The sequence below is a fragment of the Equus przewalskii genome, chromosome 4, assembly GCF_037783145.1.
Source record: "Equus przewalskii isolate Varuska chromosome 4, EquPr2, whole genome shotgun sequence".
In the NCBI taxonomy this organism is placed as follows: Eukaryota; Metazoa; Chordata; class Mammalia; order Perissodactyla; family Equidae; genus Equus; species Equus przewalskii.
The window spans coordinates 93,744,595-93,760,437 of NC_091834.1; the positions used below are offsets into that span (position 1 = coordinate 93,744,595).

Consider the following 15,843-nt stretch of genomic DNA (forward strand, 5'->3'; position numbering starts at 1 on the left):
TAAGACTGTACATCCTCATCTGTGAAATGGGATTAATAACAGGACCTAACTTTTAGGATTAAACGAGATAGTGTGTAATAAAGTATTCTGTACAGTACCTAACACATAGAAAGCATTCACTAAACATAAGCTATTGTTCAAATAAATAGCGATACTTAAAGCACCGTTTTGGTTATCAGAAGTACAAAGATGAAAAACACCAGCTCCCCCATCTCAAAGCTTTAACTACGGATAGAAATACATGATCAATATACCAATAACTGTGTTCGAATAGTAGCCAGCAGAAGGAGTTTGGGGATGGACTGAAGGATCAGAAATGTGTTGGGGGATGGGAAGGGGGCTGGCTTTTGGGTGTACTTGGGGTTTTTAAGAATAAAATCCATGTGTGTAAATCAAGAGGGCCCTCTGGACACTGCTCATAACAAACATTTATGTGACATAGGATGGAAAGGAATTAAACATTTAGAATTTAGGATTCCATCTATGCAGTGAATACAAAACAACATTAAAAGGCCATGTGGCTACCACAAGCACAAAAGACAAAGCACACAAAATGGAATGCATTTGAAAGCATTAAAGATAAAAATGTAGGTAACACTTTTCCCCGGTATGAAGAAAATAAAGCATTCTTTCTGGCTGGTCCTGCAGCAGCTATAAGCCTTGCAAATCCTTCGGCTCAGAACATCTGGGAGGAGCAGAAGGTGCTGAGAGGAGACGCGGGGGAGGTGGGGCGGGAGATTTCTTGGAATAAGCTTTTGTGACAAGTTGCGTCTTAAGGAGGGAGAGCTCTTGTGGACATTGCTGGTGGGTGGAGCTTGTGGGAGGTGTGCCCTCCCCATCTTCTCCACTTCCTGCCCCACTTGGGGACCAGGCTTGGGGGGCGGCGGGAACCCCCAGCCCTGTCTGCCCTCCTTGAACCCCTGGAACATTCCTGGTTTGCTTACTTCCCCTTTCATTAGGGACACAGATTTCCACCCCTGCTTTTGTGGCCTGTGGCTAAGGAATTCAACATTGATAATGCTAATAAATCTCATAAAAGCTTTCCTAATTTGCTAAAGGAAAATCTCTCTACTTGTCTCCCTGCTAAGATGTAATTTGAACTCTTTTTTGAGACAATGCCCTTTAAACAGGAGACAAAGTCCAAGACTTAAAACTTTAACTGGTTTCATCTTTTCTTTTTAAACTTTGTTTTCAATTTTTTTTGATGTGTTCTTTTTACTTTCTATTTAGTCTTGTTATTTATTAAGCCCAGAGAACAGGCCTCGAGCTAGAAAAATGACTAAGAACTGTGGGCCCAGTGGGCGGGAGAAATGTCAAAGTGGATCATGAGGGCTAAGGCAGTGGCCGGCTGAGGCCGGGACAGGGCAGTGGGACAGGCCCCAGGCTTCTGGGCTCTCGCTGTTGGCACCATGGAAAGAGGAGCAGCAGACAAGACATGGGTGGCGTCCCCTCCTCCCTCTCTTCAATGGATGTCTTGAGTTGCTTCCCCATACAATGCATGTGGCTGCAAAGTAATCCTGGTTCCCAGGGAATCTTCAACCAGGAATCTTCAACCAGCAGTGAATCATTACAACCGTGGGGTCTGAGTCAGCTGTGCTCACCCCGACAGACACGAGACCTGGAGTTAGAGTGGCTGGAATTTGCATCCTGCCTTTTCTCCTTGCTGTCTGAGTGGCTCTGGAGAGGGACTTCATCTGTCTAACTCTCTCCTTCTTCGGTCAAACAGGGATATTACTATAATATTTACCTCACAGGGTTCTTGTGAGGATATGGGATAAAATATGATATTTTTAAAGGAGCTCTGGGACGGAGGAAGCACACGGACTCTCAGGAGTGGTCCAGTTGTCCATCCCTGTGTCTCTAGGATGCTCAGATGTCAAGAGAAGGAAAGACCATGGAGAATGTGGGGAAGCTGAGAAAGAAGAGTGAGCCTCAGCCCACGTGCCCATGTGACCCTTCAAAGTCCCCTCAGGAACTGGCTGGACTAATTCCTTTTATGTATTATCATCCACACCGTTTTCAAACGTAGAAATTGAGTTCACTACTCTCCTCTAGGTTGTCTTTCCTAATTTGGGTCCCTCGCAAAGTAGAGTCTAACACAGGGGCTTGGAAAGAGTTCCCAGGAAGCAGGGAGAAGGAGCTGGAAGAATGAGACAGGGAAGGAGGAGAAACCAATGGAGTGTGCCGTGCTGAGCTGGTTACCTGTGAGCTTCAGGTCAGATCCCAGAGTGACCCCCTCCATTACTATGCAGAGTACGTCTCTCATAGTTGTCCTCCCAGAGACCCGGACACTCACTCTGCCTTTCATGCCCTTGGTTAAGAGTTGTTCCCTGGAGTGCTGACTCTCCTGCATTCCTGTAGGCTTCCCTGTGGGGGCTAAGTGGACTTCTGAGGAGAGGAGACTTGCTGGGTGCTTCTCTGGGAGCTGTCAGTTTGCCTGGGAGCACCCACTGCAGCCGCAGCTGGGGTCAGAGGTGGGCTGAGGGCACTGAGAACCACTGCTCTGGTTCTGGCTACAAAGACCCCAGACTTATTTCAAAGCATTGTGCAAACACAACTCCTGGATGGGTGGTCGACCCTGGTGTTGCTTTGCTGGTAGCTCTCAGACATGGCTTTGGAGAAGAGACCAGCAAGTACTTGGAGCCAACTACTTCATTTACCTTGTAGATCATTTGATTAAGTAACAGACTCTGCTCTCTATCCCTCATTCGTCCAAATATATATTGAGGGCTTGCTGTGTGCTAACTGCTTTCCTGGCCCCTGGGAGTAGAAATGTAAACAAGAGACATAGTTCTGATTTTGATGAACTCATAGTCTAGCAGTAGAAACTGCTCTTTGAATAAAAAAGGATTTGGGGTCAAAGGAATCTGGGAAAGTCTGCGTGCCATACCTGTCCCTTTTGGGGGGAGTCACTATGTATATTAAAAACTTTCAAAGTCCTGCAATAAGTAAACAATTTAAAAGCCGTTTAACTCAACTTTTCCTAAATATGTTTGACCATCACATACCCAGCCCACCTCACCCGACCTTTATTTCCAGTTTCATTAAGATGTTATTGACGTAACATTACAACACGTTGATTTGATATATGCATATTTGTGAAGTGATTGCCACAGTAAGTTTAGTTAACATCTATTATCTCACATAGTTACAAATTTTTTTCATGTGGTAAGAACTTTTAAGATCTCTCTTAGCAACTTTCAAATATACAATGCAGTATTGTTAACTACAGTCATGATGCTGTACATTACATCCCCAGAACTTATTTATCTTGTAACTGAGAGTTTGTACCTTTTGATCACCTTCCTCCATTTCCCCACCCCTGGCAACCACCAATCTGTTCTCTGTATCTAGGTGCTCGGTTTTTAAAGATTCCACATATAAGTGAGATTATACGGTATTTGTCTTTCTCTGTCTGACTTATTTCACTTAGTATAATGCCCTCAAGGTCCATCCATGTTGTCTCAAATGGCCAGATCTCCTTCTTTTTTGTGGTCGAATAATATTCCATTGTGTGTGTGCGTGTGCGTGTGTGTGTGTGTGTGTGTAACACATTGTCTTTATCCATTCACCTATCAGTGGACACCTGGGTTGCTTCCCTATCTTGGCTATTGTGAATAGTGCTGCAATGAACACGGGGGTGTAGATAACTCTTCAAGATCCTGATTTCATTTCCTTTGGATGAATACCCAGAAGTGAGATTGCTGGATCATATGGTAGTTCTGTTTTCGAGGAACCTCCATACTGCTTCCCACAGTGGCTGCACCAATCCCTCCACTTTTGAAGGGAGGGGTGGGAGGATCCCATGTTCTGATTCTTCCTTAGGTCCGACTTGGTCCGCACTGGGAACAGTTGTGAAGTTGTGGGTTTGCGTTTTGAGCACAACCCCCGTCATGAGCTTCTGTGGATCCTTCATGCCCTTCTCAGCTTCTCTCTTCTCTAGGGGTCCTCTGCTGCTGAAGGTCCCTCTGGTCTGGAGGAAGGAGATTTCAGAATCTCAGTCATGCCTAGGCCTTGGTGACTCAGTGCTACCCCTTCAGGCTTATTTAAAAGAGCTTTAAAAAAATGGGCGTCTAAGAGAACAATATTTGACCCAAAGGAATGACTTTCTAATGGAAGAATCTAAAGTATTGTGGCACCTGTTTAGGGAAGATAAGTTTAGATGGAGTGGGGGTAGGTCCCACGCTGCCTCTAAAATCACTGCCTGAGAAGGTTCCTGCTTAATATATATATCTCTAGAGTAATACTTCTTCCACTAGTACTTAGGGTAACTCTAGTAGTAGTAGACTCCACCCACTAGTGTTTAGGATAATTCTAGAGTAATAGACTCCTCCCACTAGTACTTAGGGTAACTCTAGAGTAATATACCCCTTCCACTAGTACTTAGGGTAATTCTAGAGTAGTAGACCCCTCCCTCTAGTACTTAGGGTAACTCTAGAGTAGTAGACTCCTTCTGCTAGCACTTTAAAAACCATGTCTTGCTGATAGCAGGTGCATGTGAGAGGAAACTCACCTGCTGGTGGTGTTGTAAGGTGTGATCAGAATCCAGGATTTAGTGTTTGTGCGCCGTCTCTGCCACTGGCCTTCCCAGGCTCTGTTTCCTCGTATGTCCAACGTACATCAGAGCTCTGGTTCCACCAGCTTCCTAGGGTTAGTGTGTGTGAGGATTTACACTCTAGAGACATATGTCTCTAAAATTGGTTGCTAATATTATTCCTAACTTCCTGTGAGCTTGCTGCCTTAGAGTAAGTAGTCTTTGGGCAGCAATTGACAATAATAACTAATATTTATTGAGCATTTACTTGTGTACAGGGACCACACTTAGGACCTGATGTGAGTTATCATGCTTATTCCTTGGATCTTAAAGGATTTGAAATGGAGAAAAAGGATGGGAACAGTCTCCCCTGGTTCCTTGTTCCTGGGTCTCCCTTTGCCACTGAAGACTTTGAGAAGTGGAGGGGAGGAGAGATGGGCTAGCATTGGATAAGAGAAAGCTGGAGTGATGTGTTTAGAAGGGGAGAGGGCGAGGGGGATGTGAGAAGAAGAAGGGAGGCGAGCTGGATGCCTCAGTTTGCCCCTTGGAACCAGTCTCTGCCTTGTGCTTGCTCTGTGCTCCTGGAGGCTGGCCCACCATTTGGCTTGCAACGGGAAGTGGCAGGAGACTGAAAGTGGGAGGGGTGAGAGGTTGTGTGCTTACTCCCTGCCACCTCGCCACAGGTTGGCTGTGACCCTCTGCAAAAGGCTGTATCACCTCTCTAGACGGCCACCGCCTCCAGATTCTGGTGATGGCCTCTCAGCTGACTCTCCAGGCCTCAGCTGACTCTCCAGGCCTCTGGGTTATGCCAGCTCCTTCTGTTGCCAGCCCCAGGTCCGTGCACCGTCTTTGCTGGTCTCTTTACGCTCTGTGCTCAGCTCTGTGAATCCTCCCTTTTGGAAACTCTCCTCAATTACCTGTTTAAATATCCTATCTGTCTGTGACCCTGACATACAGATAGAGGGTCACCAGCTCAGAAGGCAGAGCACGGCCGAGGGTGTAAAGTGTCCCATGAGGCCACAAGAGGGGACCATGCCTGCTGTCTTACCGCCGAGTCACCCCTGCCTTCAGCTGAGACTTCCTGAGGGGGAAGCTCACATCATCAGGCTGGAGTGCAGGGGTTGGGAAAGATGGGTTTGCTCTTCTTTCCAGGTGAGGCCATGGGCTTCTCCATTGCCTTCCAGGTAGCCTCTCTGCACTGTTCATTGCAGGAAAACCTCTTTGGATTGGGAAGCCCACATTCTGGGCACATGAATTTGGTACCCAGATGGTGCCTGTATTTACAAAAGCCCAGCACACTGACAGGACCTGCAGACACATGGATAAATATTTTGCCTTTCTTCTTAGGCAATATTTGAGTCTTTCAAATTTAATTGTTGTCAAAGACAGGATGCTTGCATCCCCAAGGCGGAACAAATAGTGAGGGCCTTCAGTGGGGCTGCTCCGAAGGCTCCAGCCAGGTTCCCTGGCCAGCCACCTGCAGTGCCTGTCAGTCAGCTCCTTGCTCTTGCTGAGTGAGCGTCAAGTGGCCTCTTCCCACCCCAGGCCAGGTGGTCTGGAGGTGAGGGAGGCTATGGGAGCTGGCTGCAGCCTGCCTGGAACCTGTGGCCATTTGTTGAGTTTATTTTAAGGCTGAGAGAACATGATCTTAGCTAAGAAATCAGGCCCTTTTCTCAGACATTAGTGACGGGCACCAATCTAGTCATTATCAGAAGGATCCTGTTTTGTGTCCCCGAAGCTGTGTCCAGGGAGTGTTTGGTTTGATCTTGAAATCATTGTGGATAGAGCAGCTGCTAGTTTGCATGACATCTTTGTGCAAATTAGATGAAGGCAGCCCCTCTGGCAGAAGTATCCCCCACACCCTGCCAGGGCGCAAGGCTTGGCAAGCAGAGCAGCAGCTGGACTTCAGCAGCCAGGTGTCCCCAGGAGATGCTCTTGTGCAGGGCACACCTGCTCAATTGTACATGTCTGAGGTCATTGCTGATGGTATTCTTGTTACAACCCTCTATCCTTTATATCTTCCTTTCCTCTTTCTTTTTGTCCTCTTTTTCCCCCCCGAACCATTGACCTGGTCGCCCCTTGGATTGCATTTACAAAGTGCAGAGAGAGGCTGATTGATCAGCCTCTCCTTACATTGTCCAGACAGGACCGACTTGCTGTAGACTCAGAGTTCTGCAGCAATCACCTCCTTCTATTCATTACATTCTAATTTGCTTCAATTATTTTAATCCCTTGCATATAATAGAAGCAGTTGGATTTCTTGTCCACTGTGGTTTTACAAAGGGCACCTCATCCTCTTCATTCCTTTTTATCAAAGCACATGTTATTGGTGCTCACCCTGTGCTGGGGGCCAGGGAGATAAGATGAATGGATAAGACAAGTCCCTGCCCTTGAGAAACTCATAATCTAGTGGGGGAGTGAGGCGTGTAAACAGATAAATCACAGCCCTTTGGTGTGCTTGCTGCAGTAGGACAGGAGCTCCGGGAGAGGAGGCGGGGCCCAGTTGAATGCCTACTACTGGGTGCTGTGGGTGCACAGAAGGCTTTGCTGAGGAGCTGCCATTTGGGCCTCTTAGAGGAGTAGGTGTGTATCAGATGAAGAAAGTCAGGGAGGAGAGTTGGTGCAGAGCCATGAACGGATACGTCATACTCAGGGCAAGATGGAAAGGGCCGCCTGGCTAATGCTTAGGGTGTGTGATGGTTGGGGCCGGTGGGAGCTGGAGTCAGGGCTAGGACTTTCTGCCTGAGGAGTGTGGGGTTTATCCTGTGTGTAAAAGTCTGGAATACACTCCAAGAAGCAGTGTGGAGAGCGGCCTGGAGGAGGGAGACTCTGGTCAGAGAATTCTGGGTTTCAGTCCTGGCACTGCTACTTCCTTGGGCTAGTCACTGATGCGGGGTCGGTGAGCCGAGGAGTCGAAAGAAAGATTTCTTAGACTCTCAAGATCTGGCAGTAGTGCTCTTTTATTTAGAGAATAGTGTGGAATAGCATGGGGACAGGACCCATGGGCAGTCAGAGCTTCTGCTGCCGCCGCTTCTGCTGCCCCCGCTGGCATGGGGACAGAGCCCATGGGCAGGCAGAGCTGGTGCGTGGGGACAGGACCCACAAGCAGTCAGAGCTCCTGCTGCTGCCCCGAGTTGAGGGTTAGGGCTAAATTTAAGGCATAGGTATGTGAGTTATCTCTTTACAAGACAAAGAATATGTAAAAAAGTTAAAATGGTATCAGTGCCCGTGTGGTCTGGCCATTTGGCGGTCCCACAACTTTTAGATAAGAATCAAACCGGATTGAGTAAATGTCAGAAGTCACCGCTTGAATTTTATCCTCGGCTAAAGACAAAGGAGGATTCGTGGCGGGGGGGGGGGGGGGGGGGGGGGGGGGCGGGGTCAGTTACATGAGGTTGCCAGACAGTAACCAACTTAAGTTCTTGCCTCTGGCATTGACTAAGAGCTTCTAGAGATAAGACCATCCCCCCTTCTTCCTGGCACAGAGAGGGAGGCATTTTCACAGATAGAGGTTTCCCTTAGAAATGTAAATGTTTCCCAACAAAGGGGCAAACAAATTCCACTCCTTGGAGCCTGAATCTCATTTGTAGTTTTAAAACTAACCAGCCTAAAAATCCTCATCAGTCACCACTTAATCTTCTTGAGCCTCCCTTTTCTCATTTGTAAAATAGGGATGATGATCACACTAACATCTACTTAATTGGGTTGTATAAAGGATTAAGACAGACAATATCCACAACAGAGTTTCCTGTTGTTGGGACAAATACAGAACATGGATGGGTTACAAGTATATTGGAAACGTTGGTTCCTTCAGCCTTCAGGGAGGCTGGACAGGGCCCAGGCTGCCATATCTGTTTATCCTGGGTGCCTTACACACATCTTTTCTATGTGCACCATGACATGAGTGAAGTTGGAAACCACTGGTCTACAAGGCACTTGGAAAGTCTCTCCTACCTACTAAGTCCTCAGTATATGTGACTGTTTGTTGAGTCTGGTCTTTGTATTTGTACGACGTCTAGAGAGGAAGTGCGGATAGAGATGAGAGGCTGGATTCCAGGGACATTTCTGAGGCAAAACTAACAGAATTCGGTGACCAGTTGGGTATTAGGGAGGAGGGACACGTCTAGAGAGGGGGAGGAATTGGGGATGACCATGGGATTCATGATATTGTAGACTGGATGAGAGGTCACGCTATTAAGGGAATTGCTATGGAAATTAGAGCACGTGGGTTTGAGGTACGAATGTGAGTGAGGAAGTGGAGACTGTCGGGTAGAGTACTTTTTCAAGAAGTATAGCAAGTTAGGGAAGAAGGCAGACAGGGTCGGATTGTGGTTGGGGGAATGCTGGGGGTATTAAGAGAATTCAGAACATTTGTAGGCTAAGGGGACGAGGCAGAAGAGTTGAAAAGTTAAAGAGAAAAGGAAAGAATGCATAATACTCTTCCCAAACTTTGACTCTGGACAGCGTCTGTCCCATTGGAGGACTGTCTGCCAATAATTGTCAGTTGGGCAGTTGTCCAGATATGATTTACAATAAGGCATCGGTTTCACGAGAGGCGCTGTCTAAATTACTGCACTCCACCAATTGCCAGGTGCCCTGCTGACAGTGAGCCAGGGGTCAAACAATTCAATCAGGTGCCACCACTTATAAATTGAAAATCAGTGGGGTGCAAAATGGATTACCATCAAAATCCATTCAGGTGCAAAACCAAATTTTAAAACCCCTAACCTTTAAAACTCACTCCTTTCCTGATTCTTCACAATGCCATGACACTGAGTTTTAATATCCCCCAGATAAGCAAGCATCAGTAGAAATGCCTGCAGGAGACCAAAAGTAACAAGGGAAGAACTTGTCATCACGCCTTCCTTTTGGAATTTGCAAACATGGTGGGTTTATGAATTAGTACATTGGTAATTCTTTTAGATTCTTTAAGGCAGCAGCTCTTAAGTGTGTAACAGAATCACCTGGAGGGCTTATTAAAATTTGGATTGCAGGCTCTTCCTCTGAGTTTCTGACTCAGTAGGTCTGGGGTTAGGCCTGAAAAATTGCATTTCTACCAAGTTCCCAGAGAATGCTTATGCTATTGTCCCAGGAACACACTTTGAGAACCTCTGCTCTAAGGTATAGAAATATTTTGATCATTTGGCTAGCAAAGCATGCATGGATTGATAACTTGTCAGTAGAGGTCCATTTGGGCCAGGTGCTGAGTATGTTAAGGGGCCTCAATTTGGTTCAAAAAACCTGAGAAGAGACTTGTTCAAGGACATACAGACTGATTTGAGTGCTTTGTGTTCAGAAGTGAGGCTTAGGGGTGTGGAATAGAGAAAAGGGAAGAGGCCCCCTCTAGTTCACCATTCTACAAGACAGCATGTACTTCAAATGACATCATGAAGGCTGAAGCCTGGTCTCTATTGGTCTGTGGGTGCAAAGTATTAAATTCTTTCCGTTGCCAAAATTCCTCCCTTGACTTGAAAGCTGATTTTCTTAAAGTTAAACTAACATGGGTACTACTTTCTTAGCAAGCTGCTATCAGCCTAAACTTTGGCTCTTCCCACCTCTGAATGATCCCAGAGATGTATTTTTCTATCTAAATTGATGCTGTATGATTTTAGTTCTACTCTCTTGCTTTTTTGGAGTTGAAGTTACTACCTTGTATAAACTGTAGGTGTGACCAGGTTCAATATGAATGGAGTCCCTTTCTCCAGGACAGAAGAATGGATCCCAGGAACTGCCCCAAACATGGCTGCTACCTCATTAACGTTTGGTTTCCTGTCTCTCTTTGCCAGGAGAAATTGAGCGATGCACGTACATCAAGTACCACTACTCCTCAGCCACCATCCCCAGGAACCTCACCTTCAACATCACGAAGACCATCCGTCAGGATGAGTGGCACGCCCTGCGTAAGTACACCTGAGTGTCTTTCTTTGGCTCTGGCCTCTGGAGTGAGTGAAGGTTTGGATGCCCATCAACAACTTGGTCTGGATGGAGGGATGCGGCGAGCCCTGTGGACAGTCTTAGAACGTGGTGGCAATTCCTTAAAGTGTCAATGCCTGTGGGTCAGAATTGCTTCAGCTGGTTTTGGTTGCATTACAGATTTGAGGAGTTTGCTTCTAAAATTTAAAAAAAAACAACTAGCAGTTAGACAATAAGTGATGATCTTACTTCACTACTCTGATAGACGTTTAAGATTTCACCTACTTGATGGAACCAACTCCTGGGATTTAACTCTAGCACATCTCCAAGTTGCTTGGAGTATTATTGTGGCAACCTGTTAATCCCTTGTGTCATCCTTCATATGGGGTAAGACCAGCTGCTGGTTGCAGGCTGTATCACATTGGAAATTTGCATCTAAGTGGGGTCACTAAGGGGTAGGATCTGGTCCTCAACTTGCAAGTTTCTGTTCTTCTAAAATGATAGGCTTTGGGATCCTAGTTCGCATGCAATTGTTCAGTAAAGATCAGAATATCTGCTTCCATTGGTTAGGGAGTTTCTTGGTCAGGACTCCTCAGAGACTGAAATTATGACGAGAGGGTGGCTTACTGAGCAAACAGAGTAAGTAGACTATTTTTACCTTTCTGCCCCGTGGGGTACCCCTGCTTGTCTGCGTCAGGAAAGCTCTCCATTGCTGGCACAGTTCTTGATGTGCACACATTGGTACTGTTAGTAGCTCTGTGCTGCCTCTGTTGCATTTGTCATTTCTTTTCTATTCCAGCTTTTTTCACATAATGTCACAAGATTAAGATTCAGTGTACATTTATATGTGAAGGAGGGTCTTTTATTGTTTCCTAAAAACAAGGATCCTATAATTAGTAAACTTTGAAGAAGGCAGAAACCATCTTTCGTCTGTTTCTTGTTGCCTGGTTATCTTTTGCATGCAGAGGGTCCACCAGGTATATTCCACTTTTTGGTTTGGCTTTAATCAAATAAGCATAGCTTGGTGTGGGAGGCGAGGGAGACAAATATGATTAAACAGAGCAATCATTCACTGGTTTCGGGAAAAAAGATTGTTGCCAGGTGTCTGGATGATTGTTACCAGTGCCACTGGTCTGAAACAATAGGGCAAGTGTCATGGATGGAAAGGCATTAACCAAAGTGTTGCCTGTACAAGCTTTATCATTAGTAGAGACACTAACCAGAACATGGGGACAAGGAGCTAATGTCAAAGAGCATTTCTATGTGCTAGACATTGAGCTAATCATATTACTTATTTGATTTTAATGTGAGATTTGCTCTAGAGACACTAGTAATCAAGGTTAATAATTTCCTTTTTGGAAGTAGACATGTAAAGAGCCAAATGTATAAATACCTGACAATGAGTGCTTATTTCCCATGTTGCCATGGTCCAGTGTAGTCACTTAATAGAAGCCTGAAAGGGATGTTCAAGATACCTGATAAGTCATGTTGAACAACCACTTAAATAGAACTTAAGTTATGGGCTTCGTAATAGAATCTAAGAAGGAAGATGTTATTGACATAGCAGCTTCGATTCAAATTTACTCAATTCAACCAAAGTTATGGAGTTTCTCTATGTACTAGGCACATAGTGGATACTGTGCCATAGGGAGTTCTTTCTAGGAGCTCGCATCTGGAGGTGGAGGAGGGTTGGGGGGAGAGAGATACGTTCACAAAGCAAATAATTACAAAGCAATGCAATAATTATGATATAGTATAATTGCTTCAAGCAATTAAAATAGTTTGTGAAAGTTTTCCAGCAAGAAGGAGAATTATTTTAGCATAAAAATGCACTTCAAGGGAAACCTGGTAGAACTGTTTTGCCTGTCCACACAGTTAGATAGCTGGAATTCAAGAAGATTACCCATCGTGGCATTGCTGAGAATACATTACACGGTGTCAGCAAAGACGGAGACGGGAGGCTAATGCCAAAGTTTCTGTAACCTTTTCTAAGCCTGATGTCTCCAGGGTCCTCTTTCCCAAACTGTAGTGCTGTTGGGTTCTGCAAAATCTAGTGTGCAGTTTACGTTGTGAAGTGCGGTGCTAACATCTATTTTTAACTGATGAAAGCCATCCAGCGACTGATATTTGCAAAGGTTTTGGGCACCCCGTGTTGGGTGAAGTGAAGGCTACCCTTTGGTGTGAGAGATTCATCTGCCTCTTTCATGGAGTAGCCTAATGGGCTGTTAAGCAGGCAGAGAACATTTGCCATTTCTGGCTTGATGACAGCTATTTTTAGCCAGAGGGCAGGTGAGCATCTGTCACATCTGAAGTTGGTGCTAAGTGTCATTGGCAATGCTGGTACAGTGGTGAACCAGTGTAAACGTCAATTTCAATTTTCAAACGTCAGGTATTGCTGACATTAGGTGGGGAGTGGGCACATCAGCCCCCTTTGGAATAAAGTAGAAGCTATCAAAGATTGGCAAACTCCTATGATTAAGCTTTGGAAACTAAAAAAAAAATCAGACTCTGAATTCTTATTGAGAGAACTATACTCTTTAACACTGAAAATGGGATCAAATAAATTCATTTAATGCTAGATTGGTTATTGTTTTATAATTTGACCATATCTTACATTCTGTAATTTTTCTGGGTAGGTAATTTTTGCCAAAGGCAAGAATCTTTTTTTTTTTTTCTGAAACAACTTCTGGCAAATATTTTGGGCTTTGGTTAAACTTAGGTTATACCTTTTTTTTCTTTGCAGGGGAAAATTCACCCTAACCTAACATCTGTTGCCAATGTTCTTACTTTTCTCTTCCTTTTTTCTCCACCCCAAAGCCTCAGTACCTAGTTGTATATTTTAGTTGTAAGTCCTTCTGGTTCTTCTATGTGAGCTGCCACCACAGTGTGGTTACGGACAGATGAGTGGTGTGGTTCTGCACCTGGGAACAGAAGCCGGGCTGCCGAAGCAGAGTGTGTTGAACTTTAACCACTAGGCCATCGGGGCTGGCATAGGATATACATTTTTCATCAGGAATTTGCGTGTGGTCTGATCATCAGCCATCAATGTGGAAAAAAACCTTTCAAATAGGAAAAGCACAATTTAGTTTAAAATAATGCTGTGGTTTTTGAACAGTTAACCCCACCAATGGGAGGCTTAACTGCTTGGCTGAGTGCCCATTCACCTTACTTGTGGTGAAGTGAATAGCAGGTGAAAGAATAAAATTATCTGTAGGCCATTAGGCTTACAAATCCAAGTGAAAGATAATCACCACTATGGGGAGAAAAGAACAGCGAATCAAACTTCTGTGTGTGTGTGTGTGTGTCTGTGTGTGTGCGTACACACGTGCCTGTGCTGGCCTCTGAGGTTCAAGTGTTGAGTTGTCTGGGTGACCAGGTTCTGACTCGCTTGTATGACGATTGCTGGGGAGGTGGTGTGTGTGCCTGTTTCTCCTTCCCACCCTGGGGCTTCCCGAGAAAAGGCAGAACTCCTTCTGGAGATGGGACCTGTGCCCTCAGTCCACCGAGGCCTGGCCGTCTGCCTGGGGCAGCCTACCTGCCTTCCTACCAGCCTGCTGCCTCCTATTAGGTCCCAGAGACACAGAGCTGTGCTTATCCAGGCTCTGTGTGTGCCAGATGTGCTGCACTCCTGACCCAGATTCTCCTGCTGCCCCAGGACTGGAGCAGAACAGGTGTGTGTCACTGGGCCAGTGAGGACGGGACGGGGGCTGCAGGAGATGAGCTTGGCTAATGCCCCTCTCCAGGTGGGTTGTCTAGTTTAATGTTGTAAATGTGACAGAATCCGATTAGCACGGGTCAGAGGAAGCAGGCTGGCACGGCAGTGGCATCTTAAATGATGCCACTTCCTCCTCTCACTAGAATATGTTCCCACAGGCTTTTTGTGCCACACAGTTCAGTCTGAGGTTGCAACACTTGTTTGGAGAATTCTATGTCCTCATGCAACCCCCAAGAGCCCCTGAGGCCATCCCAAGTGGCTCTCCATTGCTCTCTCTGCCACTGGAGTCCCTTTGGCATGCCCTTTCAGCACATCTGGGAGCCTGGACACTGCCCAGGAGCAGGGCAAGGGGAGATGGGTGGGAAGGGAGCCTGGGTGGCCTGGAACAGGGATCAGGCAGCCAGGAGGCCAGAAAGCATGGTCTGGGAAGAGGTTGTTGCTGAGAGGTGGGTGCTTCTGCAAGAAGATGCCGGCATGGAGTGGAGCTGCACCAGGCAACCCCAGGTGGCTTGCGGGGGCACTGCAGAGGAGCCTACCTGGGGGCCACAGGGCAGGTGCCACCAGGAAGGTGTGAGGAGAGTGGTTTCTTTCCCCCTGATCTCCTGATCTCCTTGGTGGGGACTCTGGGCACCTGCTGCCAAGCTTCCCTCGGGGTCTGAGCCCTGAGACTCTGAGTCGCTGTGCATGTGAGCTCAGATTTTCTCATTGCACTTGGCATTTTCAAGATGGAGGTTTCAGCTCACAGTTGATTGCCCCTGGCAGTGGGAATCAGGGAACTGGGACTCCGCTTTCCTGCAATCAGATCCTCTCTGTTATCTTTCAAGAGGCTGAACGCCAAGAAAGCTAGAGTCTTTTTAAAGCCTCCTCTGTCAAGACTGAAAGTTCAGCTAATTAGATTGGATGGTCACATGACACATTTCCAGCTGGCCAGGGAGGGAAAGAGAGAGAAGATCTTCTCCCCCAACATCCCTGCTCCCTACTCCATCCTCCTGAGGGCACTCATCCCTCACACCACACTACACATATGCACACACACACACACACACATGCTCACACGGCAACCCTGGAAAGCGGAATCAGAAGAAATAGGATATGTAGTTAAAGAAGAGGGCAGGAGTATTGGGGAGGGAGGGAGGGGAGACAGACAGGCAGAGATAGAAACAGACTTGTGGAGGAGCAAGGACGTTTCAGTGGACATGCTGCTAAGGAGAAGAAATCAAAATCCAGAACTGTCTTGTCTAACGCAGACACCCGAATTACACACTTGGCTCCCTGTCCGTGAAGCTCACAGCCGGGGCATGTGGGTTAGCTCAGTCTTGGGGCCCAGCCCCCACCCGGGCTGGTGTATGGTGAGAAGCCCAGCCTGCCCTGCTGCTCGGCTGTGGATCTTGGTTCAGAACTCTTACCTTATTCTGCTTGGCTAAGCCCTACCTTGTCCCCTCTCATCTGGCCTCTTCCACACCCTCCCCTCTTTCCAGAATTAGTGCATCTTGCCCCTGAACCACACTCTCCCTGGTGGTTTCTATGACTCCCTCCAGCCACCCCCAGGTACTGCCCATCTCTTGGGCCCCAGGCTGCTCCTTGCCGCTCCCCACTGGCATCGGCCTTCTGGCCTTGGACTTATGTTGGCTCCTTGCTTGATGGCACCTGCCTCTTCCTTTCCTGATGGACTGCCCTGGCA

At 46.6% G+C, this 15,843-nt stretch overlaps 1 protein-coding gene across 1 annotated transcript in view; it reads left to right on the forward strand.

Moving 5' to 3' along the window:
* TMEM178B (transmembrane protein 178B) overlaps nucleotides 1-15,843 on the forward strand; it is a 332,665-nt gene that overhangs the window by 98,976 nt on the left and 217,846 nt on the right. Inside the window, exon 2 of the mRNA XM_070617985.1 lies at nucleotides 10,321-10,434. Coding sequence (XP_070474086.1) covers nucleotides 10,321-10,434 — 114 coding nt within the window. The remainder of the gene's footprint in view (nucleotides 1-10,320; nucleotides 10,435-15,843) is intronic.